At 34.3% G+C, this 26,807-nt stretch overlaps 1 protein-coding gene across 6 annotated transcripts in view; it reads left to right on the forward strand.

Annotated features, from left to right (window-relative positions):
* LOC111425093 (TLE family member transcriptional corepressor groucho) overlaps positions 1-19,971 on the forward strand; it is a 92,078-nt gene extending 72,107 nt beyond the window's left edge. For all 6 annotated transcript variants that reach the window (XM_023058859.2, XM_023058862.2, XM_023058858.2 and 3 more), the window contains 6 exons: positions 10,756-10,809; positions 10,905-11,063; positions 11,222-11,484; positions 11,541-11,790; positions 18,727-19,350; positions 19,410-19,971. In XM_023058859.2, coding sequence (XP_022914627.1) covers positions 10,756-10,809; positions 10,905-11,063; positions 11,222-11,484; positions 11,541-11,790; positions 18,727-19,350; positions 19,410-19,517 — 1,458 coding nt within the window. In that variant the 3' untranslated portion in view covers positions 19,518-19,971. The remainder of the gene's footprint in view (positions 1-10,755; positions 10,810-10,904; positions 11,064-11,221; positions 11,485-11,540; positions 11,791-18,726; positions 19,351-19,409) is intronic.
* Positions 19,972-26,807: the final 6,836 nt, after the last annotated feature.

A 26,807-nucleotide genomic window follows, 5' to 3' on the forward strand; every position in this document is an offset into this window, starting at 1 on the left:
ATAATTTGTTTTTGGGCACGACAATTAAATAATGATGCGAATAAAGCATTAAAAGTGTGATCCACGAAAAGCAAAACAATTAGATGCAATTAAATAATCATAGGTGCATCCTAAGACAACATTAGACAATTCAACGATACATTAGGAGCTATTGACAAGAACCGGTATCTTCTTTCGTCAAGTCCTAAGTTTGAACTGCCAGTAGGTATCAGAATGAGGATTACGAATGTTATTAACTTTATTACATACAGTGAATTCCACTTAATATGCAATATACAAAAATATATTTCCATAGAAACCAGAGTGTACCTACTTACTTTGTCCCACATAAAATGCAACATGTCTTAACGTTTCTAGTTCTAAGTCTAATGACGCACGGAACTTTATAGTTCTAGTGTTGGTTCTAGTTTTAGTTCAATAAAAATATGCGATATCTAGTGCTAACCAACGCTACTTAACATTGTCACTAGAACTAACATTAACCAAGAACTAGAAATACTTAGGTTTAGCCGCGCGCCTCTTAACACTTTACTGATCGGTGATGAGTAAACTCGTCTTTTCATGCCCAAACCACAGAATAACCAGAAATGACAGTGACGTGGATTTGTTTGATGTTGGCGGCACCTCGTTTTGTGACCTCGATTTAAAATCTACCATCTTATCGCGAGTTACCAAAAACACAGAATCAAGGTCCGTTGAGTAAACATACTGTATGACGTTCATAACAACATCGTGTTATGTCCGTCTCTAGAAACATGCGATTAAACCCAAATGTTTCTAGTTCTAGGTCTAATATTAGTTCTAGTGACAATCCAAGTGTAAAACTAGAACTAACACTATACTTAGAACTAGAATCATTCGGGTTTAGCCGTCTTTAGAGACGTGCGGCTAAACCCAAATGATTCTTGTTCTAAGTATTGTGTTAGTTCTACATAGTAACAGTGCTAGTGTAAAACTAGAACTAACACTAAACCTAGAACAAGAATCATTCGGGTTTAGCCGTCTTTAGAGACGTGCGACTAAACCCAAATGATTCTTGTTCTAAGTATAGTGTTAGTTTTACATAGTAACAGTGCTAGTATAAAACTAGAACTAACACTATACCTAGAACTAGAATCATTCGGTACTCATTCACTAGCACAGTTACTATGTAGAACTAACAGTATACCTAGAACTAAAATTATTCGGGTTTAGCCGTCTTTAGAGACGTGCGGCTAAACCCAAATGATTCTAGTTCTAGGTATATTGTTAGTTCTACATAGGCCCGGTTGTACAATATACCGATAAATCTACCTGATATCTATCCGCCCGATAAACTTATCAGGAGGATAAAGATATTCGCTGTTGTACAAACTGTTTTTGTCGGTAGGATTGCTATCGGCGGAATAAGAGTCGGTTGGTAGTAGTTTTTCCCCATATCTAGTGATTTATGCCGTAGAATGGTAACGCCAACGTCTTTCTTTGAAGTTTGAATTATGATTTTGACAATATAAATTGTTAAAAAAAATTTTCACTGACACATCGTACATATAAGGTTAACGTTTAATGTTAGAGGTTAACCTATGCAGTAATCATACAAACTTTTTATATAAAAACCTTGGTAACCATAAATATCTGGCGGATAAGTGTCTTATCGGCACCGCTGAGTACCCGATAAGTTATCCTGCCGATAATCTCACCGACAAAAATATCCGTACATTGTAATACAGTACAAACTAACTTATCTGCCAGATAACGCTGTCGGGAAGTTTATCGGTATATTGTACAACCGGCCCCATAGTAACAGTACTAGTGTAAAACTAGAACTAACAGTATACCTAGAACTACAATCATTCGGGTTTAGCCGTCTTTAGAGACGTGCGGCTAAACCCAAATGATTCTTGTTCTAAGTATAGTGTTAGTTTTACATAGTAACAGTGCTAGTATAAAACTAGAACTAACACTATACTTAGAACTAGAATCATTCGGGTTTAGCCGTCTTTAGAGACGTGCGGCTAAACCCAAATGATTCTAGTTCTAGGTATACTGTTAGTTCTACATAGTAACAGTGCTAGTGCAAAACTAGAACTAACACTAGAACTAGAAACATTTGGGTTTAGCCGTGCGTCCTCAGATGCACGGCTAAACCGGAAACTTTCTAGTTCTAGGTCTAGTGTTAGTTCTAGTTTTAATTGTCATTAAGCGCTAAATTGTTGTATATTTTTATTGAAGTAGTTGAAAGGTTAAATGTACGTATTAGAAAAGTACGTATATTAGATTATACAGTCTGTCCGTAAAGTAACGGATATAGGCGATAAAAACATTATAAGCAGCTTATGGAAAAATCCCTGAAACGGGTCTAAAGATTTAAATTTGTTCCAATTTTTTGGTGTATATTTCAATTTTTTCCGCCATTTTTGAACGAGATATGACGTCATCGATATTTTTTTCAAATAGCAATCCTCCATTTTTATTACGGAATATGAAAGAATATTTTTTTCTGAATCTAGTACACTCAATATTAATATTGGTTACATAAGAAAATTTTCGAAAAAAATTACTTTGTAGATTAACTTCTTCAAATTTGCTTAACATAATAAAAGTAGCAGTAGCCATGAGTAACTATGGTAACCAATTATTTTAAACAATTTCCTAAGTGTCAAAAAGTGATTTTGGTAAAGCTTGTTTAAGTGTAGTGGTGCGCCACCTTGTTGGAATAATTACCATTAGAATTCAGGTGGGACAACATTATGATATCGTTTTGAAAAAGCCTGAACATCTCCCTCCAGCTAAGGTTTCCTCACAAAATAAGAACTCAGGATAGTATCCCATGCTATTTTGCTCCACACATTGATCTTTTGCGGATATTGGGTGTACGACTTCTCGGCCAAAGTGGATTTTGGGTAGCCCAATACCGACAATTTTATCTATTTACTTAGCCACTCAATGTGAATGTTCCCTCGTCGGAAAAAAAATGTTTTTAACAAAGTCTTAGTCATCGTAGCAAAATTTTTGTTGGAAAAACTACTCACGAGTCATTGATCGTGAATGAGGTTTACTTTGTAGAAATAATATTTTGCAGTATTTAAAATTTTATGAACCGTTGATTTACTAATGTCCAAATTCGACCGAACACCTCTGACAGTAACATAAGAGATTCCTCGACCAGCCAAAACCACCTTTTGTTGAACCTCCTTTGAAACATTTGGTCGGGCAGACTTTGAGAAATATCGAAGATATTCATGCTTTTTAAGTTAAGTCACAGCTAGGCTTACCAACTATTGAGCTGAACAGTTTTCGATCAGGAAATGTTGCATTAAGGAGGTCAACTACTTACTAAATCATTTTTTGACACTTAGAAAATTGTTTAAAATAGTTAGTTACCATAGTTACTCATAGCTAATGCTATTTTTATCATGTCATCAAATTTAAAGTAGTTAAACTTTAAAGTCATTTTTCTCGAAAATTTTCTTATGTAACCAATATTAATATTGACTGTACTAGATTCAAAAAAATGTCGTCTTTCATATTCCGTAATAAAAATGGGGGATTGCCATTTGAAAAAAATTTAAATCTTTAGACCCGTTTCAAGGATTTTTCCACAAACCGTTTATAATGATTTTATTGCCTATATCTGCTACTTTACGGACAGACTGTATAGTAGAACTAGAATCATTTGGGTTTAGCCGTCTTAAGAGACGTGCGGCTAAATTCGAATGTTTCTAATTTCATAATATAATAAGTTCCATATAACCAATACTCAACGGACCTTGGCACAGAATAACCAGAAGTGAAGTGACACTAGCGGTATTTCGCCAAATCTTTACTACCAATAGCGGCATACCTTGGTAACTCGCTATAATATGGCGTCGGATTTGGCGGGATATTGCCACTGTCACTTCTGGTTATTCTGTGCCCAACGTTGTTGACTGGTGACGAGTTAACTCGTCATTGCACTTGTATTATACATTTCAATTTATGACATCCAGGGCGATATAATATATTGCAAAAACTTGGCGTAACGTGTTTAGTCATGAACAACGGAACAACGTTTAGTCATGTCCGCTTTATAACAAAAAAATTACTTTTCTTGGTATTTAATTTTTTATCACAATTTTAGTATAATTCCATAAATTTCAACCATGACGTATCGGCGAAAAACTTTTCAATGAATTACACGCGGACAATTTATCTGATTGTCCAAGTGATTTCGAAATAAATTGTAGTGATTCCGAAAGTGATGAATCTGACGTTATACCACCAAAACGGCAAAAAAGAAATATTACAGAATCCGATAGTGAAAGTGATTTTAAAGATTGGAATGAATATGACATTATACCTTGTTTGGAGGATTATTCAAACATGTCGGGTGTAACTGTAGAATTAAGTAATCACTGAAGTAACGGAGTTATTTTTTGATAACGACTTTTTTCATTTAGTTATTTCTCAAACCAATTTACACCACTTCCAAATGAAAAAATTGCATAAGAATTTTGCTAAAACTTTACCATGGACGGAAGTTACAACAAACGATATGAAGAAGTTTCTTGGGTTCTTGATGGGACAAACTAAAAAACTTGTTGGAAAGATTATTGGTCAACGGACTCTTTGGTTGAAGCACCAATATTCCCTAAAACTATGAGCAGGATGAGGTTCGAGCACATCCTTACATTTTTCCATCTCAGTGATTATGTACAAAAGGCACCTAGTAGAGACAGAGTTTGTAAAATTAGACCTCTATTGCATTACCTTATTCCAAAAATTCTATCTATGTACAGGGTCCGGCAAAATGATCTACCACATTTTGCAACGCTACTGTGCCCGAATCACTGAAGAGAGGGGGAGCTTAGCGTATTTGATAGCTCACGCCTTGCTATTTTAAAAAATGCAAATTTATTCGGGTGGAGGACAAAAACTACAAGAAACTATATTATCAGTCTAGCAGCCGTATTTTGATTATTGGCATCATGTATAATCAATGTATTAAATGTATCATCAAGATAATTACTGCATTAATGTTTCTACAGCTGGTATTTTATTAGAAAAGAAAATATTTGTATGTGGTACCATACGAGAGAACCCTGGCTTGCCAAAGGTACTAATAGAAAAGTCCAAGAATCTTCATAGAGGGCAAATGACTTTTGTACGGAAAGGACCCGTTCTTCTTCCCACGTGGAAAGACAAAAAGTTGGCGTGCATGATATCAACTATTCATGATACGTCTATGATATCAACTGAACAGCGGAATAAAAATTATACAAATGATAAAGTGAAACCTTCGTGCATAATACAATGCAATAAACACATGAAAGGTGTCGACCGTGCAGATCAGTATTTGACGTAACACTATCTATAGAAAAAGTATAAAGTAGTTTTAATCAATTGTATTTTGTTTAATGCATTCAAACTTTACTGCAAAAAGACACAAAATAAACAAAGATACAAATAATTTTTACTAGAAGTAACTAGGAAATGGATTTCTGTAGATTGAAATGAATACAGCACACCACCTGGTAGTTCTTGTCGTACTTCTAAAAAGGCTCCATACAAAGTACACCACATTTGTCTCTATGCAGATGACACATCTGTTATCAACCAAGGAAATGATTTTCATCAACTTAAAAATAAAACGCAAACATCATTAGCCGATGCAAAAAAATGGTTTGACATGAACAAAATGAAACTAAATGCAGATAAAACCAAAATACTAACTTTTTCTACAAAAAGAGACAAAGACACTGAAATTCAAAAGATAAATTTTCTAGGCATTATGCTGTCCGAAACTTTAACGTGGTCGGACCATGTAACAAACTTAAAAAGAAAATTATCAAATTCAATATACTGCATAAAGGTTATATCTAAAAATTTACCTACAAATGAAACAAAAAGCGTCTACTTCGCTTACTTTCACAGCAGTATGGCATATCTATCTGGGGGGGGGGTCAAACAGATCTTGTCTGGGCTTGACTATATTGGAAGCTGCCGAACATTTTTTAAAACCTTAAAAATACTAACTATCTCAAGTTGTTTCATACTTACCTGCCTGGTTAATGTTCATACGAAGAAAGACACATTGCCAAAGAGCGAAGATCTACATATCTACAACACGCGTCATGGAAGTAGTCTGTTAATACCATATCACAGAATCAAAAAATCCCAGAATACTATCAACTATATATCGGTCAAATTGTACAATGCATTGCCATCAAAAATAAAAGAGTTGAATAACAAAAGGTTCAAACAGAAAGTTAAACGAATATTATTGGAAAAAGAGTATTATTCAATTGAGGAATACCTTGCGGACACGAACTTTCCAAACACATAAAAAAAAATTAATAATTGTTTGCAATATTGAGTCTTACGAACTGTATATTATTGACGAGAATAATATATAATCATACTTATTCAATAAAATTTTTATTATTAAAAGATCCACCTTCCAGGCTTTTCGGAAAACTAAGCGACCACGTTTTAGAACAAATAGTCACTGTCGTAAAAACACCTGTATACAACAAATGACAATCTATTTGATATCATCTGAAGAATAATCGTGCAAAGTTAGAGCTTTCTCGAATGAATATTGGCTGAGATATTAGGTTTTAAATAGTATAGTGAAATATGCAAAAAAAAACTTAAAGTCAAAATAACTCGAAAACGAAAAATGCTAGGTACCAGTAACTTTTATCAAAGTCAACATATTTTTGCACATATAATTAGAAGGTGTAATAAAAACTATAGCATTTCATTTCAAATAACGAAGTTGCGGTTTACTTCCGGCAGACCGGAAGTGGCCAGTATCTTGAAACTACTTTAGATCGAAAGATCGGTATAAACCTCAAATATAAACTAAATTTGAGAAACGTAGATGTATGTTCCAAGTTTAATTTCATTTCATTCAGTATAAATAAAATTTATTGGAGTTTATTTAAAACGTTTTACTTTCACACTCAATTAGAAAAAAATAGCCATAGTTTCTGTGTAAAATCGCCGGTCAGCAAAGTGTTAAGAGGGCTACACCCGAATGTGTCTAGTTTTACGTCTAGTGTTAGTTCTACTTTTCGTTCAATAAAAATATTCAACAATATAGCACTCAATAACAACTAGAACTAACACCAGACCAAGAACTAGAAACATTCGGATTTAGCCGCACGTCTCTCAAGACGGCTAAACCCGAATGATTCCAGTTCTAGATCTTGTGTTAATTCTAGTGCTAGTGTAAAACTACAACTAACACTAGACCTAGAAACATTAGCCGTGCGTCCTCAGACCCGATACTTTCTAGTTCTATAGTTCGTTTTTTTTTTATAATACTTGTCAATGTAAATTATTTAGAGTTTCTGTTGGTATTATCCAGGACCCTTATAAAATTTATGTTGTTTTCATGATTTTTAGTAACATTTTCAGTAACTAATTAGTTGAGGTTAAAATACTAATAAATTTTTAGATAAATACGATTTTGACGAAGTACATATTTGTTGTAAAAACGTGCTACAAAGTAATTAAATAGAATAAAATACCTTTTCTAGATAAGTAAATGGCAAATAAACACCCCACAACACTTTTTATGCACCTTTTCTTTTTGAATAACGAAAGCTCAAACGTCAATGTGACATATTTACTTCAAAACATGATAAAACAAAACTCCCTGTTAATTTTGCCAACTTTACAACAATTTGACAGGTATTATAGAAAAAAAATGAACTATAGGTCTAGTGTTAGTTCTAGTATTGCATTAGCACAATCACTAGAACTAATACAAGACCTAAAACTAGAATCATTCGCGTTTAGCCGTCTTGAAAGACGTGCGGCTAAACCCGAATGTTTCTAGTTCTAGATCAAGTGTTAGTTCTAGTTTTACACTAGCACTATCACTAGAACTAACGCAAGACCTAGAATTAGAATCATTCGGGTTTAGCCGTCTTGAGAGATGTGCGGCTAAACCCGAATGTTTCTAATTCCAGGTCTAGTGTTAGTTCTAGTTTTACGCTAGTACTGGTGCTATGTAGAACTAACACTACACCTAGAACTAGAATCATTTGGGTTTAACCGCACGTCCCTAAAGACGACTAAATCCAAATAATTCTAGTTCTACTATATAATTTATACGTACATTTAACCTTACAATTACTTTAATAAAAATATACAACAATCTAGCGCTTAATAACAATTAAAACTAGAACTAACACTAGACCTAGAACCAGAAAGTTTCCGGTTTAGCCGTGCTTCTTCAGACGCACGGCTAAACCCGAATGTTTCTAGTTCTAGGTCTAGTGTTAGTTCTAGTTTTACACTAGCACTGTTACTATGTAGAACGAACAGTATACCTAGAACTAGAATGATTTGAGTTTAGCTGCACGTCTCTAAAGACAGCTAAATCCGAATGATTCTAGTTCTAGGTCTAGTGTTAGTTCTAGTTTTACACTAGCACTGTTATTATGTAGAACTAACAGTATACCTAGAACTAGAATCATTTGGGTTTAGCCGCACGTCTCTAAAGACGGCTAAACCCGAATGATTCTAGTTCTAAGTATAGTGTTAGTTTTACATAGTAATAGTGTTAGTATAAAACTAGAACTCCGTCTCTAACGAACAGTATACCTAGAACTAGAATCATTTGAGTTTAGCTGCACGTCTCTAAAGACGGCTAAACCCGAATGATTCTAGTTCTAAGTATAGTGTTAGTTTTACATAGTAACAGTGTTAGTATAAAACTAGAACTCCGTCTCTAACAAACAGTATACCTAGAACTAGAATCATTTGAGTTTAGCTGCACGTCTCTAAAGACGGCTAAATCCGAATGATTCTAGTTCTAAGTATAGTGTTAGTTTTACATAGTAACAGTGTTAGTATAAAACTAGAACTCCGTCTCTAACGAACAGTATACCTAGAACTAGAATCATTTGAGTTTAGCTGCACGTCTCTAAAGACGGCTAAATCCGAATGATTCTAGTTCTAGGTCTAGTGTTAGTTCTAGTTTTACATTAGCACTGTTACTATGTAGAACGAACAGTATGCCTAGAACTAGAATCATTTAAGTTTAGCCGCACGTCTCTAAAGACGGCTAAATCCGAATGATTCTAGTTCTAGGTCTAGTGTTAGTTCTAGTTTTACACTAGCACTGTTACTATGTAAAGCTAACACTATACTTAGAACTAGAATCATTTGGGTTTAGCCGCACGTCTCTAAAGACGGCTAACCCGAATGTTTCTAGTTTTAGGTCTTGTGTTAGTTCTAATTTTACACTACCACTGTCGCAAGAACTAAGACAAGACCTAGAACTAGAATCATTAGGGTTTAGCCGTCTTGAGAGACGTGCGACTAAACCCAAATGCTTCTAGTTCCAGGTCTTGTGTTAATTCTAATTTTAATTGAGTTTTTAATTAAACTCTGGGTTATCATAAGGACCTTTTTACAAGCAAAACTTTTCCTTTGCAAAACTATCCAATGCCTGTACTATTAAGCTATGTTGCATTTTATGTGGGACAGCATACTACATTCATGTATTGCAAGTTATATGAAATTGCCGGTATATGAATAAGTTTTAGGGTAAATATAATTTCATTTCTGAAACCATTTACAAGATCTTGAAATACACAGTGACTGCTTTACGGAGATCGAGACACATTTCGCAAATTGACCACCAAGTTATTGTTTATAAAAAAAAGAACGTGCTAAATCCACCAGCTATACTTAGCCTCACAGTGTATTATTTTTGGCCATCCCCTAGTTGGTGCGGTATATTGATGACGTTTATAAATTCATAAAACTCATGTTTCCGATCACATTTATGATTAAAACAACATTTAACTCCCTAAATAGATTAAGTACCGCCGTATTGTCGACCATATTTCATAAAGCATCAAGACTATAATATATCTTTAAATAAGTTTAAATAATTATTGGTAAGTAAATCTCTAAAAAATCTAAACTTGGTCTTGAGTATAAACAGTCTTGATTAAACGATAAATAATTTTTTCTTTCTTACCTTAAACCATCTGGCTTCAGTCAGTACGATGCTATTTGTGACATCATCTACGAGCAGTTCCGACAGAAATCCAGCAAAATCAAAAAGTTACCTTACAAGATTCTAAGGCGCTGTGGCTGAACCTGGAAGCAAAGAGAATTTGTTATTCTAGTGTGAAACAAATAAAAAAATTAAAAATATTTGTTGATTATACAAAACAAAAAAATCTTGTGGAAACCCTTTTCTTTCCACAGTAATAAAATATTTAACGCTGGAAATTAACAGCAAAGTGAGCCGCAATCGAGTGTTATCGATTTTTTAATGGTATCGCGAGGTTAATACATAATTTTCTTCAATGTAGAAAGATACGAAATATTCAATACAAATATTGCAGAGAATCCAGTCCAGCTTCGTTTTCTGTCAATATTATCCCCCCTTCACTCTTTTTATGAGCCTTCCACGGGCGCCTTTGTGCCTTCCCCAATTATCCAAGCACATCAGGCAGAACTGGAAAAACTCCGGGCGAGATAAAGCTTCTTCCGCGCAACGCGCGGGGGCGCCTTTGATGCTCAGTCATGGCCCGCTATTATTTTTAATGACAGCCTTTGCGTTCGCGTCCGTCTCGCACGCGCTTCCGACGAAACGTCGATTTTATCACTATATCACGGTCGTAAACATTCGTTCCGTATTAGAAGTAGGCTTTGATCTTACCCGTTTGTCATTTGTTCCCCCGTCTTTTGTCTTCTTGCGGCCGTTTCTTGTTTTTTTCCTTTATTTTCGTAATGTTTTAAAATCCATTCGTGTTGTTCTAGGAAAGCGATGGCGAAAAAAGCGACCAGGATTTAGTTGTGGATGTCGCGAATGAGGTAAGCAAAATATTGTATGGCACTGTACATGGATTAATAAAAAAAATCGTATAGAGGGGTGAAAAAGTTTTTATACAAAATTTTTTTTTGTATAGGAAGCGCAGTCTCCTCATCCGAACGGTGAACACCCTTCTTTAGGGGGTGATATTAGAGAAAACGGAAGTACAAACGGTGATAAAATCAAGATTGAACGGCCACCGAGTAGAAGTGGGTCGTCGTCTTCGAGGAGTACCCCTTCACTGAAAAGTAAAGATGTAAGACTCATTTCAGATTCATTTACAATCATTTCTATTGTTATTAATACGTTTCATTTTTTGTTTCATAACTTCAAAAATCATTTTGATACAATTCATTAATTTAATTAAAAATGGTGTTATTTAATTTAAATTGATTGTGTAATTATTTTTTTAAGGAGAAACCTTTAACCCCCGGATCGAAACCGCGATCGACGACGCCTAATTTAGGTTCAGGCCCGGGACCCAGCGGACCTAAAGTGAATATGGGCGGATATCCATCGTATGGAATGGGCCCAAGGCAAGAACATTTAAACCCTTACAATAACATGGGTGCGTCACCTTACGGACGACCTCCACCTATGGTTGGTTACGATGGTCACCCCCATAGTAGAACACCTGGATTAACGAATGGATTAGGTTCAATACCAGGTGGAAAAGCGTAAGTGAATTATTAACTTAAAACAAATATTGAAATAAACCAAATTCGTTTTTTAGAGCTTATAGTTTTCATATGAACGGCGAGGGTCAACTTCAACCAGTACCATTTCCTACAGACGCCTTAATGGGACCTGGAATACCAAGACACGCGCGCCAAATAAACACTTTAAATCACGGCGAGGTCGTTTGCGCCGTAACGATATCTAATCCAACGAAATATGTTTATACGGGAGGAAAAGGTTGTGTTAAAGTTTGGGATATTAGCCAACCTAATTCTAAAACACCAGTATCGCAATTAGATTGTTTAGTAAGTATGCGAATTAATCAAAATTGAATAAAAACTATAACTTAAACACATTAAATTTTGTAATACAATTTAAATAGTCATCTTAAATGTTTATGACATACACTTAAAGATGAAAGTCTAATCTTGTAAATGGATGTGTTATTAAAACAGTTTTGAACGATATACAGGGTTTCCCAAAAGTAACGGATAAATTCGTTAAAACAATCAAAAATAGTTTATCAAAAAATCGCTGAGATGGATCTAAAGATTTAAATTTTTTGCATTGTTTGGTACAGATTTAAGGAATATGAAAGAGGACTTTTTTCTAAATCTAGGACAGTTAATATTAATATTGGTTACATAAGAAAATTTTCGAGAAAAATTATCTTACAGTTTCATGATTTCTATTCACTTGAGATGAAAAATAGCAGTAGCGATACGTAACCATGGCAACCAACAGTTTCAGATATCAAAAATTAATCATTGTCTTAATAAAATATCTAAAACAACCGGTTTCCATGGTTACTAACGCATGGCTACTACTATTTTTCTACCTCAAATGAATGGAAAATCATGAAACTTTAAGGCAATTTTTCTCGAAAATGTTACCAATTTTAATTTTGGCTGTATCAAATTCAGAAAAAAAACATCATATTCCGTAATAAAAATGGGGGATTGAACTAGAAACATTCGGATTTAGCCGCACGTCTCTCAAAACGGCTAAACCCGAATGTTTCTAGTTCTAGGTTTTGTGTTAATTCTAGTGATAGTGTAAAACTAGACCTGGAACTAGATTCGAACTACTTTCTAGTTCCAGATTTAGTGTTAGTTCTAGTTTCAGTGCAATAAAAATATGCAACATAGTGATATCTTATGCTAACTAGCACTACTTATCACTGTCACTAGAACTAACATTAGAACTAGAAACTTTCGGGTTTAGCCGCACGTCTTTTAAGACAGCTAAACCCGAATGTTTCTAGTCCTAGGTCTTGTGTTAGTTCTAGTGATAGTGTAAAACTAGAACTAACACTAGACCTAGATTCGAACTACTTTCTAGTTCCAGGTCTAGTGTTAGTTCTAGTTTCAGTGCAATAAAAATATGCAACATAGTGATATCTTATGCTAACTAGCACTATTTATCACTGTCACTAGAACTAACATTAGAACTAGAAACATTCGGGTTTAGCCGCACGTCTTTTAAGACGGCTAAACCCGAATGGTTCTAGTTCTAGGTCTTGTGTTAGTTCTAGTGATAGTGTAAAACTAGAACTAACACTAGACCTAGACCTAGATTCGAACTACTTTCTAGTTCTAGGTCTAGTGTTAGTTCTAGTTTCAGTGCAATAAAAATATGCAACATAGTGATATCTTATGCTAACTAGCACTACTTATCACTGTCACTAGAACTAACATTAGAACAAGAAACTTACGGGTTTAGCCGCACGTCTTTTAAGACGGCTAAACCCGAATGTTTCTAGTTCTAGGTCTTGTGTTAGTTCTAGTGATAGTGTAAAACTAGAACTAACACTAGATCTAGGCCTAGATTCTAACTACTTTCTAGTTCCAGGTCTAGTGTTAGTTCTAGTTTCAGTGCAATAAAAATATGCAACATAGTGATATCTTATGCTAACTAGCACTACTTATCACTGTCACTAGAACTAACATTAGAACTAGAAACATTCGGGTTTAGCCGCACGTCTCTCAAGACATACACTTAAAGATGGAAGTCTGATTTTGCAGATGAATGTGTTATTGAAAACACTTTTGAACGATATACAGGTTTCCCAAAAGTAACGGATAAATTCGTTAAAACAATCAAAAACAGTTTTTAAAAAAATTGCTGAGATGGATCTCAAGATTAAAAATTTTTGCATTGTTTGGTATAAATTTTAAATTTTTTCCGCCATATTTAAACGAGTAATGACGTCATCGACATATTTTCAAATAGCAATGCTCCATTTCTATTACGGAATATGAAAGAGGACTCTTTTCTGAATCTAGTACAGTCATTATTAACATTGATTACATAAAATAGTTTTCGAGATAAATTATCTTAAAGTTTCATGATTTTCCATTCACTTGAGATAGAAAAATAGCAGTAGCCATGCGTAACCATAGCAACAAACTGTTTCAGAATCAAAAATTAATCCACTGTCTTAATAAAATATCTAAAACAACTGTTTTCCATGGTTACACATGGCTACTGCTATTTTTCAACCTCAAATGAATGGAAAATCATGCAATTTTTCTTGATAATGTAACTAATTTCAATTTTGGCTGTACCAAATTCAGAAAGAAACCTATTTCATATTCCATAATAAAAATGGGGGATTGCTATTTGAAAAAATAGCGATGACATTTAAAAATAGCGGAATAAATTAAAAAAAAAAACGAAACTACTATGCGCTTGCACTATCTCAATGACAGTAGAATTTAACCAGGACTGCTTCATCCATTGTTGTTTTGGAGCCCACTACGGGTTGGCTGCCCGCACTCTACGTCACATTACTTGCCACGCCCAATTAACTGTCATTACGTTCTATGCGTTGTTGTGTGTTTTACAGGTTATATGATAGACGTTAAGATTTACTTTTGAAGTTAATATAAATACGTCTACTATATATGATATAACCTCTAAAAATACACAGCAAACGCATAGAACACAATAACAGCTGATTGGGCGTCGAAAATGGTGAGACGTAGAGTGCGGGCACGTTGGCACAACGATAGATGTAGCAATCCTGTTAGATTCTACTGTCCTTGGCACTGTCCCACATGAAATATTATTAGATATTGGGTAGTTTTAGTTGGGACGTCTTTATGGTAACCCTGAGTTTTTGGCCGTCTTAAGAGACGTATGAGTATGTTTCTGGTTCCATAATATAACACAAATAACACTAGAGGTAGAACTACAAAGATTCGGATTTAGCCGCACGTCTCTCTAGACGGCTAAACTCGGATGATTCTAGTTCTAGGTCTAGTGTTAGTTGTAGTGCAAAACTACAACTAACACTAGACCGAGAACTAGAAACATTCGGATTTAGCCGCACGTCTCTCAAGACGGCTAAACCCGAATGATTCTAGTTCTAGGTCTTGTATTAGTTCTAGTGATAGTGCTAGTTTAAAACGCACTGCTAAAAACGTCTGAAGACGCACGGCTAAACCCGATACTTTCTAGTTCTAAGTCTAGTGTTCTAGTTTTAGTGCAATAAAAATATGCAACATAGTGATATCTTATGCTAACTAGTGCTACTTATCACTGTCACTAGAATTAATCGCTTTTTACGGTAGTATTTTGTTTTTCTTAAAAATTCATTTCTTCCCCATCAAAAAGCACACTAACGTTTTAATCTAGTAGCGCATGAATGTTTTACACTCGATGTTATTTTTGTCTAAATATCAAGTAGCGCTAGACACAAAAGAAACAATTAAACTTTATTTTGTAATAAACATTAAACAATAAACTTATTTATTTGGACAAAAATAATATCGAGTGTAAAACATTCATGCGCTACTAGATTAAAACGTTAGTGTGCTTTTTGATGGGGAAGAAATGAATTTTTAAGAAAAACAAAATACTATCGTAAGATATCGTAAAGAATGTTTTTAGAATCTCAATAATAAAAAAAATATTGGCATTCCATTTAAAAAAAAAGTTGACAGTCGCCATTTTGAAATAATTCGTCCATTTGAAAATATGATATCACCATCGTGTAGAGAATGTCCTAAAACATATTACTGCCAAATATTTTGAAAGTACTACCCATAGTGTGACTAAAAAAAATAAGGCGCTTACTCTGAATCAGGCTGTATATTGATGATGCAATTATTTCTCAGCTTATTATTTAGAATAGAAAGGACGTGAAATTTGTACATAATTACAATATGAGAATGACTGCACTGCAGAAGAGCCATAAATTTGATTAGTAACCACTCAATAACTAATGCTGCTAATGTGAAGCAATAATATTACCAGCGCAATACACCGCAACACATACACACTTCAGGCTTCAGACTTGTGCTCGTCGATACAATAAGTGCATGCCTTGGAAATTTTATTGCATTAAGATGATTTAGTCTCGACTATATCTAGAAATACTTTGAAGTTAAAGATCAAAGGAAAATCAAATAGAAAATAAAAACAATGTTATATAAAAATATTACACAGGGTGTTCACACAAAAAACGCCCTAACCTGTAACTCTATTATTTACACTTCGATTTTCATGACCCAGATATCAAATGAAATGGTTTTATAAATACTATGATTCACGTTACAAATAAATTTTTTACAACGCCAACTTCAAGTTTGTTGTTGGGGCGTTTTTTGTGTGACACCCGGTATATGACAAACATTATGAAAAGGAATAGTTAAATAATTGTTATGGGGAAACCTGATATATGAACTAAAAACAAATCAAAACCTATTTTTGATTAATTGTATATAAAAAGAGACGGCGTCCAACCCAACTCGAGCTGATGCGAATTGCTTATCATCAATTCAGAAAAGCTACTTTAGAACTGGTTAATACAATCTAATTAAATTTAATTAAGTACAAATCGCAGAAGTAACTTGCTGCATCAAATAGCCCAATGATCTGGGAAATTAAAAGCTTTTCAATCATATAACCTCAAATTAACTTTGACAACGAACTCCATGACACATCACGTTTCTAAACAATTTTAATCCTCTTCAATCATACTTAATAAATATCATCTATATAGTTTAACAATAGAAATAAACAAGGAATTACCAAATGAATCAAGCTAAAGTATACTTTTGTTACAAATTGACGTAACTCTCCTGAAGATGCTATGTAAATGTAGCGAAACCGGTTGAAAAAAACAATAAATAAAATCCATTAAAGTGCAAAAAACGAAGTTTTAATTTAAAAACTTTTATGTTCAGTACAAAGCAAAGTAGTAGTACATATTTCTCTATGTCATTTGCCCAGAGGTCTTGAACACAACACACACAATCTCGAAGTATCATTTATAGCTTAATATCAGTAATCCACTGGCACTGACAACTACGTCACAAATGTCCTTATTCTGGCGAGATGATATAACTGTTAATAAATTCCAAATCGGAAGATCCTCTGAAGTAAATTTTGCTAGAACTTGAACAAGAAAATGACCTTGCATCAATGCAAAAATCATTTAAAACGAAAAGTATCTTCAGATATTAGGTTCAAGATGTTGAATAAGGTTCATTTTCCTATTTAACTATCTGGTAAAAGTGAGCTCCATTGCGTCGCTTCTTCTATACAGGGTGTCCGGTATCTTCCGCATCAGGGCATTGTACAGTTGTAGGATACATTATTCGGAAGCGATCTTTCTAATACATTTTTTTCGAAATGTTTATAATAACCGCACGGGAACTGTTTTTCGACGTCTAATGGCAAATCGTAAATCAGATTCAGGTAATCGGCCCAACCCTCAGCCGGACTGCCGCGCCGCTCAAAGCACGGTTCTCACGTGTACTTACCAATAGATTCGACACGGGAAGAGAAATAAACTTTTTCGGTGAATCGAAGTCGTCCACTATTGAACAATAGCGGATGACTTTAAACAGTTCCCGTGCGGTTATTATAAACATTTCGAAAAAAATTTATTAAAAAGATCGCTTCAGAATAATGTATCCTACAACCGTATAATGTTCTGATGCGGAAGATACCGGACATCCTGTATATTCATTCGTATATTCTACGTTCTATAGTAGACGCCACGAGAGCTGGCAGTAAATCATCGTTTTCCGCTCTTACAAATGCCATACGTAGTTCACAAACCGCTAGAGACTAATGTGTATTAGAAAGAGATAGCATTAATTTAATATAGAGTGTAGATCCATGTTGCAAGTGAATTATTTAAAAAATAAAACGAAAAAACTTCTTAACTTGCTATATTTAATAAATTTGAAGTCAAACTAGTTTCGGGGCTAGCCCCATCCTCGGTGACAATGTCAATAGAAGACTAATATTGTAAACTGAAGATCATCAAAAAGGCAATTGAATGCATGTATAAAGCTGAAGGCGATATAATGCGGTGTTAAACGTGTACAGTAAAATGATTAAAATGGCGACAGCAAAAAAGCACGTTATTTCAAACGCTTGTTGAAAAATAATCAGACACCATGTTGAACCTTTAAAGAGACGTGAAGAAACGAGACTCGTTTCGTTTTTGCTGTACACGTTTAACACCGCATTATATCGCCTTCAGCTTTATACATGCATTCAATTGCCTTTTCGATTATAATATTAGTCGTCTATTGACATTGTCACTGAGGATGGGGCTAGCCCCGAAACTAGTTTGACTTCAAATTTATTAAATATAGCAAGTTAAGAAGTTTTTTCGTTTTATTTTTTAATTTAATATGTCTGCTGTACAATTCAAATGGCCACGTCGAAAAAGTACGTCTGTTCTTCTAGGAATGTAACTCTATAATTATAACCTCAAATCGAAACGTCTTGTGAGCGTTGTCATGAATATGTTAGTGTTTTCACAAGCCGAAAATCATTAACGTTAACAATGTTTAACATATAACCTCCATTACTAACATAACCTACATTTAAATGTACGTGGTGAAATAATCTAAGCGATCTGTCACTGCCAGCTCTCGTGGTTTCTACTATATCTCGTTGTCGCTTGATTATGTTTCCAGAACGTCATCTTTACCTTCTTTTCTTCGCAGCCAAAATCTACTATTTTGTCTTTATTTTCATTTCAAATTTACCCATTAATTTCCACCAAAACTGTTTTATACTAATCCAGGTTTATCCTGTTTTGAATTTCTTGTGAAGAGTATCATCTCTAGTATGTTTGGAACCATTCCATCATGCCAGATTCGATTCTTCTTTCTTTTGACACATTAGACTATACTATTCAATAGACTAATTTAAAAAACATTTTTACTTGAAACATATCAACTTTATATTTATACATCACTTTTTTATTTTAGCAAAGAGACAATTACATCCGTTCAGTAAAACTTCTTCCAGATGGAAGAACATTAATAGTGGGTGGTGAAGCATCAAATCTTTCAATATGGGACCTAGCCTCACCAACACCTCGAATAAAAGCCGAATTAACCTCAAGCGCACCAGCTTGTTACGCACTGGCGATCAGTCCAGATTCAAAAGTTTGTTTCAGTTGTTGTTCCGACGGAAATATAGCCGTTTGGGATCTTCACAATCAAACGTTGGTGCGACAATTCCAAGGTCACACCGATGGCGCTTCATGTATTGATATATCCAGCGATGGTACAAAGTTGTGGACTGGTGGTTTAGATAATACGGTGCGAAGTTGGGATCTTCGCGAAGGGAAGCAATTGCAACAACACGATTTTAGTTCGCAAATTTTCTCGTTGGGGTATTGTCCGACTGGGGAATGGTTAGCAGTTGGGATGGAAAATTCTCACGTGGAAGTTTTACACGCTTCAAAACCGGATAAATATCAATTACACCTGCATGAAAGTTGTGTGTTAAGTTTGAGATTTGCTACGTGTGGGAAATGGTTTGTTTCAACAGGGAAAGATAATTTATTAAATGCTTGGAGAACGCCTTATGGTGCTAGTATTTTTCAAGTAATTATTATTATATAATTATATAAAAATATAAATTTATTAATTAAAATTTTTTTTAGTCCAAAGAATCATCTAGCGTTTTAAGCTGCGACATTTCAACGGATGATAAATACATAGTGACGGGGTCGGGTGACAAAAAAGCGACGGTTTACGAAGTGATTTATTAAATTTAAAAAATGTGGACGAAAAAATAAAACTTTCTTAAATAGAGTGTTTATTTTTATTTGGTTTTCTTTTTTGAGGGTGGTTTAAGTAGTATCAAAAAATGTGACGCTTAAATTAAAATAATTAAGTGTAGAAAGGAATTGATACATAAAATTTAAAATTATTTGAACCCTCTCAAAAAATAAAAAAAGAAAAAGTGGTAAAGTATTATCAGTATAAATAAGGATGGACTTGAGGCGGTATAAAAAGTGGATATGGTGTAATAAAAAAAATAGTGCACTAAAACCATACTAAAACTGCCGTTTTGTTGACATATGTGTGGACTTAGGTGTTTAAAAAAAATAATAAAAAAAAAACGATGACGTGATCACATCTAGCTTTTTATTACGTTCTCAATGTTATCGAAATGAAGGAGAAAGTAGGTTATTTTTCGTAAATAAAATATTATAAAAGGTGTGTTTTAATTATCTTTATTGATTACCCATCCTTTATCTTTATTATATTACGCTTTTAATTTTTCTGACTAATAGAAGTTAAATGGGTGCCATATACTTTTGAATCACTAAATATATAATATTTAAAATGAAAACAAATTGTTCATAAAAATCTTATCATTTTGACTTGATGCCTTTTAACACACACCCGCGAACTATCAGTCTGAAGACGCACAGATAAACCAGAAATTTTTCAGTTCTATGTGTAGTGTTACTTCTAGTTTTAGTGCAATAAAAATATACAAAAATCTAACACTGAATAATGAGTAAAAATAGAACCAGAACGTTCTAGTTCTAGTGTTAGTTTTACTTTTATTCAGTATTAGACTGTAGTATATTTTTTTATTCTATACTATTTGGTGAGTATTTGCAGCTTTTTATTCTCGCATTCCAACCGCCAGCGGTCTTTATCATTCCAATCATCTTCACCCAGTCCTCTCCTCTTCATCTGCACATTGATATCTTGAACCCATTTTTATCTAAGCCTACCTCTTTTGTTTCTTTCTGCTGGCACTCAGTTCCAAACGTTAAGTGGAATTCTCTCGTTACTCATTCGACGGAGATGTCCATACCATTTTAGTTGCTTTTCATTTATAGTGTCTATTATTGAGTTTTGTGCCATCATTCTTCTTATTTCCTCATCTTCAACTCGGACCAGTATGGTTATGCCACAACATCTTCACCAAAACATCATCTCTGCTGCTAACAGTCTTCGAGTTGTGTCTTTGTCTCTCACCCACACTTCTGACCCACACGTCATTAATTGACATTTTTACTTCTATATATTCGACTATTCGACAAGCCCTGCCAATTCAGATGACGCAATAAGTAATGCTGATGAATGATCACAAGTGTCATTCTCTGAAGCCCGAACCCCTGATAACCATAATGACTCTGAAATAAGTAATACAACTCCCGTGGCTAGATCAACTCGAAATTCTAAAAAACGCGCCTCGTTTACACATTCTACTTCACATACTTCCGCTGCTTCTGTATTTCAAAATTATTTAAACAAAAAGATAAAAAATAATCATGTTTCAGAAGATCCATTTACAATCTTTTTTTCTATCAATAGCTAAAACTGTTAAAACATTTCCACTAGCGGATCAAATAGAAATAAAATGAAACCTATTTCAAAACGTAACTAAAGTAGAAATGAGAATCGCGTCAGCTAATGAAACGGCTCTTCTTGATGTTACCGACGATGTCTTGCGTGGGATTGATGAGAGGAGTGTCACTGCACTTGTTTTGATCGATTTTTCTAAGGCTTTTGACACGATTCATCATTTAACACTTCTATCAGTGTACCGCTCCATTATATTGGCCCCTCTCCGATAGCTGTTGATTTCTTTAAAAATTATTTTTTACATCGCTCTCAGATTGTTAAATTTCAGGATGCTCTATCGGAGAGAGGCCTTATTACTTCTAGAGTGCCTCAAGGATCAATTTTGGTACTTATACTGTATCTCATTTACACGATTAATCTGTGTTCTAACCTAAAGCACTGTAAAACCCATATGTATGCTGACGACACACAAGTATACTTTCGCTTTAATGGGGATAACTTAAGTGAGTCGCAATCTTTAATGAATTATGACTTGAAATTACTAGTTGAAAACGTCAAACGCCATTGCTTATCTATTAATGCTTCGAAATCATCTGTCATTATTTTGGGAACCGGTGCTCCCGCGGATGCGGCTAGGCAATCCTTGAACATTCTTTTTAACGATGAACAACTAAACTTTACGCACGTTGCCCAAATTTGGGTATTGTCATGGACTCTGATTTGAGATTTAAAGGGCATGTCAGTAATCTCCTTCAGAGAGCCGAATCAACCCTTAAGCTTTTGTATTCAAGTAAAAACTTACTGCATCAACAATTAAGAATTCATTTATGCGAGTCACTTGTGTTGTCCATTTTTAATTAGGGGGATGCTCTTTACCACTCTCGCATCGATGCCGCGAATAGATATCGTATTCAGCGGGTGCAGAATTCTTGTGTCGAATTCTTTATCTATGGTATCAGCGGACGTGAGAGAATTTCTCATACGCTCGGTTGGCTAAATATGTCACGACGTAGAATATTACACTCCGCTTGTCTGTATCATAAAATCCTTACTTATAAAACCCCTCCTTATTTATACAACAAAATTTGATATCGGACAGATATTCATAATATAAATGTTAGGCACCGTTACATGTTAACAATACCGAAGCACCGCACTGTGGCCCAGACTGAACCAAAACTGTGTCAAAAATCGAAAATCATTGCAATAATAGTTTTTCATGCTGAAATCATTTAATAACTGTGGATCAAATACACATTTTCAACTTTATTACGTTTTCCGCAAAAAAATATACAGGATGATATTAAAAAACTATAAAAATTGAAATTTGATCAAAAAACAAACACAATTTTAAACAAAATAATTGCTAATACCGGATTCCTCATCATCGTCCTCACTTTGCCACCAGGTTCTTCATTTTCCGAATTTTCTTTTACGTTGTATCACGTAACTGGTTCGTTAGAACATTTTAGGTTTTACTATTCGTACAGTTTTGAAATTTTGGTAGCATAGGTTGTTCGTTCGGATCTTTCGATCTAAAATATTTTCAAGATGTCTGCCACTTCCGGTCTACCGGAAGTAGACCAAAACTTCGTTATTTTAAATGGAATGCTATAGTTTTTATTACACCTTGTAATTGTACGTAAAAAAATATATTGACTTTTATAAAAGTTATTGGTACCTAGCGTTTTTCGTTTTCGAGTTCTTCTGGCATTGTTACCGTCTTTAGAAGTACCACAATAGTTTTTGTTTCTTCGGTTTGGTTACTTCAAACCAAAGCCAACTAATAATTTTAAATTTACTAATACTCAAGAAAATTTAATTTTTTTCAAGTTTTTACGAAAATCATAAATTTTAGATATAGGGATGTACTCACAAAGTTCCCTTATTTTTCAGCGTAGGTACAATACGGTGGTGAAGGAAAAAATTGGGGTTGCCATTTAAAAAAACAAAGTTTTCAAGTTTTCGAGATAGGGAAATTCGGCACAAATTGGTGACCAGCCTGTATAATTTTTTAAAAAACTTCAATGGTTATATAAGCTATGGCCCCTCTCTGTGCAAACCTTGAGAATATTTCGCCGGACTCCAGTGTAATTTAGAAAAATTATTTTTATTGTGAAGGGTTGCATTTGTCAAAATTTTCGAAAAACTGAAATAATTCAAAAATGGTGCACTCTAGATATATGATGACGATATATGATGACTTGTATCAAATTATATTAAAATTTAGAGGGGATCCCGAAAATTTAATAAAAATTGGCACATTCTATTTAAAATAATGAAGTTGGGGTCCATTTCCGGTATAACCGAAAGTTGGAGAAAAATGAAAATATTGTAGCTGAAATGAGCACCTTGAGTAAACCCTGTATGCAAATTTTCACAAAAATAATGCCAGTAGTTTGCCATATACATATAGACCAGTGATGACCATAACACGTCGATCGCGAAGCCAAAAAAGCGGAAAAGGCGGAATAAAGGTCAATGGCGTCTGAAAGCTGATAATTTGTACTACATTTTGATATAAATGAGAGGAATTGACTCGTTGGAAAAGTTGATCAAAACTCAAGTTATATTTTAAGTTTGAAATAAAATAAAATGATAGCAATAAAATTCATCGCTTGCCAATTAATATATTTTTTTTAAGACAGTTGGTAAAAATATACTATTCAGAAGTTAAAGCAGCTTACCTAATAGTATTAGAATTCAAATAAAATGTTTAATGCTTTTGCAGTCATTTACAAATTTATTAAAAAACGCAATACCGAAATAATGCGACTGTACGCTATTACTGTGACGTTAAGAGTGAGATAAGCCCACTAAGATGTATACTTTTAGTAACTAGTACTATTACGTATCGAATTACACGACTGCGACAAATTCAAAAAAAATATTTATTTATTTGATATTTGTCACATTTTATCGTGGTATCACAGTGCACCGGCTCGAACTATTTAAGCAAGACTTTTCCTACTGTGTGCCTAATATTTATAACAATATCCCACTTACTATAAAGCTGGAGAATGTGCGTGGTTTCAGAAACAAATTAAAAATTGAACTGCGGAGACAGCAGGAGGAAGCGGGCAATCATTAGGCATATCACTAATTTTATGAAACCTTGAAAACTTTGAATTGGCATTGCACGGTGCTAGGATGGGTTTTGGATATAATTTCATTTAAGACTTTCGAGGGCCAATGAAAAACAGTTTGCGTTTACGCTAATTGACTTGGCCCTCTTTAACTCCATGAACTGTTTATTAGTATTATTATTAGTCCATATACTCTCCTTTGTTCAATTGCTTTTTTTTGTATTACCCTTCTTTTATCAATATGGGCTTAATAAATATTATTATTATTAAACATCCACAGCACGTCAATTTTAAGAAAACGAGGCTTGGAAACACTTTTGTGTTTATGATATCGTAAAGAAGTACATTTACATTAGCATAAGTATTTGATATTGAATATTTCAGTGTAGTATCCTTTCCGGCTTCGTTTATAACTACCCCAAGGCCCCAAGGTATTTGTACTGGTCTACATGTTTTATTATGCCGGTCTCTAATTGTATGTCCTTTCTCGTTCTTCCAATTACCATATATTGGCCCTTATCTTTGTTCATTTCCAAGCCCCATTTAGTGTACACCTCTTCTAGTTTATTTAACATATTCCTCATATCCTCTTCGTCCTCTGCAAACACTATTGGGTCGTCCGCGAACAGCATGGTGTGTATGTGGCTATCTCCTACCCCTATTCCCATCGGGTTGCATTTCCTTTTCCAATGTTTTAGGGTTGAATGAATATAGAGAAAAGAAGGCGAATATGAACCGCCGTCAAATATCGATCACTAACTTTTAAAGACAACTACGAGATTTAACGAAACACAGGAGTACGTCCCAGCTAGTGTTGGAGGAGTTAACTTCGTCGAATGTGTTAGTTGGCCAATCCTTTAATAGTTGGTGAGAGTGTAAATGTCAGTTTATTTTACATGGTTTTCTTATTAAATTTGTTGTACTTATCTTAAGCTAAGATAAGTATATCTTTCTAGCGTGAGTTTCGTTTTTGTAGTACAGTGCACTTACGTAATAGTAACTTTAATTTTACAATGGAATACTAATTACTTCCTAACTTAATTCTGTCTTCATGAACAAAATGTGTTTGAACCGCCGGTAGGTTAATATCGACCAAGGTGGTCGATATTATACTAATGTTATTCCCTTTCTTCAGATACCAAGTTTAAAATACAGGGTGATTCATATAAGAACCGACAAAGAGCAGGGACATACAGGGTTTCCCAAAACTCCCGGGACGGAGCTATAAGTTTTGAACGAGTGAAGAAAAAAATTTGAAAATTTGGGGATCACTAAAAAGTCATAAAAAGTACATTCTTAGATAGTTTAGAACTTCCGTGCAATGTGGAGTTTTTTAAGGGATGACCACCCCTACATTTTTAAATAGCAACCCCTATCGAGTTTTACCTTATTTTAAAGGTAATGGAAAAAGAAACACAACCCCATAAACCAAAACCCTATATCATAATTCTTTCAAGAATTATGAGGGGTTGACTACCAAATGGGAAAATAACGTGTTTTTATGTTTTTTTGCACGTTTATTACGATTTTTATAACAAATGTCCATCAGGAGCATATCTCTAGTGATATTGGTGGTTTATTGGAATGTCGATTTTATTTCTGACAGTTCTGGAAAACGAGCAATATGTACTGATATGCTTTCGTTTGATTTAAGTTATGTTTTCACAGAACCCACTAGAATTCCGGAAATAACAAGTAGATGTATTGATCAATTTTTTATTAATTCTCTCATAACGGATTATAATACTGAAACAACTCAACCTGAAACTAAGAAAAAACAATATATTACTATAATAAAGATGAATGCAGCTAATATTTACAAATTCCGACAACTCTTGGAGGATGTACAGTGGTGTGAAATGGCATTGCTGCTTCCACACCAGCAATACTCGTTTTTTCATGACCACTTTATGGAATGTTTTATCTCGGCTTTTCTTGAAAAAACAGTAATAAAATCGCATGGGGGTACTACTTTCTTACGATTATCTCCACAACTTGAAGAAATTAAGAAACGTTTGGATGTGTTATATACTATCAATAGAGTAACGAAGAACGGTCAAGTGAATGATCTTTACAATAATACTAGAAGATAATTCGGATAATTCGGCGGTCATGACTGAAAAACAAAAACATATTGTCGAAATCATCAATACTGCGACCGATAAACAAAAGGCTATATGGCAGCTGATAAACAAAGAGCTAAAAGGAAAGAAAGAAAACAACAGTAATTACTTTTGCAGTTTGGATGCTCAGAATTTCAATAATTATTTCTCCAGCATTGCAGTAAATACAGTCGAAACTATCCCTGGTCCTAATCTAAATCCCAGTGTACTTGTCTCCAGAACGTTGAACGGAAGTCGACAGTCCTTCTTCTTAAAAAATATGACTAATTGTCGCTTCGAAAAAGTTGTACGGCGTATCCTGATGGCTGGCGCTTTCTATGATGTGGATGAGTTTCTTCAACTACCACCTTCGGAGATGGAGTCGTATGTTTAGTTTTGTAAACTATATAATTTTTTTTTCTCTTTATATACATTGCTTTGTTTTGTATACAGGGTGAGTCAGAAAGAATGGGAAATCCGAATACCGGAGACACTAGACACCAAAATATGATGATTTAACGTAACATCTCTTATACAAATGTCA

The sequence above is a fragment of the Onthophagus taurus genome, chromosome 3 (assembly GCF_036711975.1).
Source record: "Onthophagus taurus isolate NC chromosome 3, IU_Otau_3.0, whole genome shotgun sequence".
Classification (NCBI taxonomy): domain Eukaryota; kingdom Metazoa; phylum Arthropoda; class Insecta; order Coleoptera; family Scarabaeidae; genus Onthophagus; species Onthophagus taurus.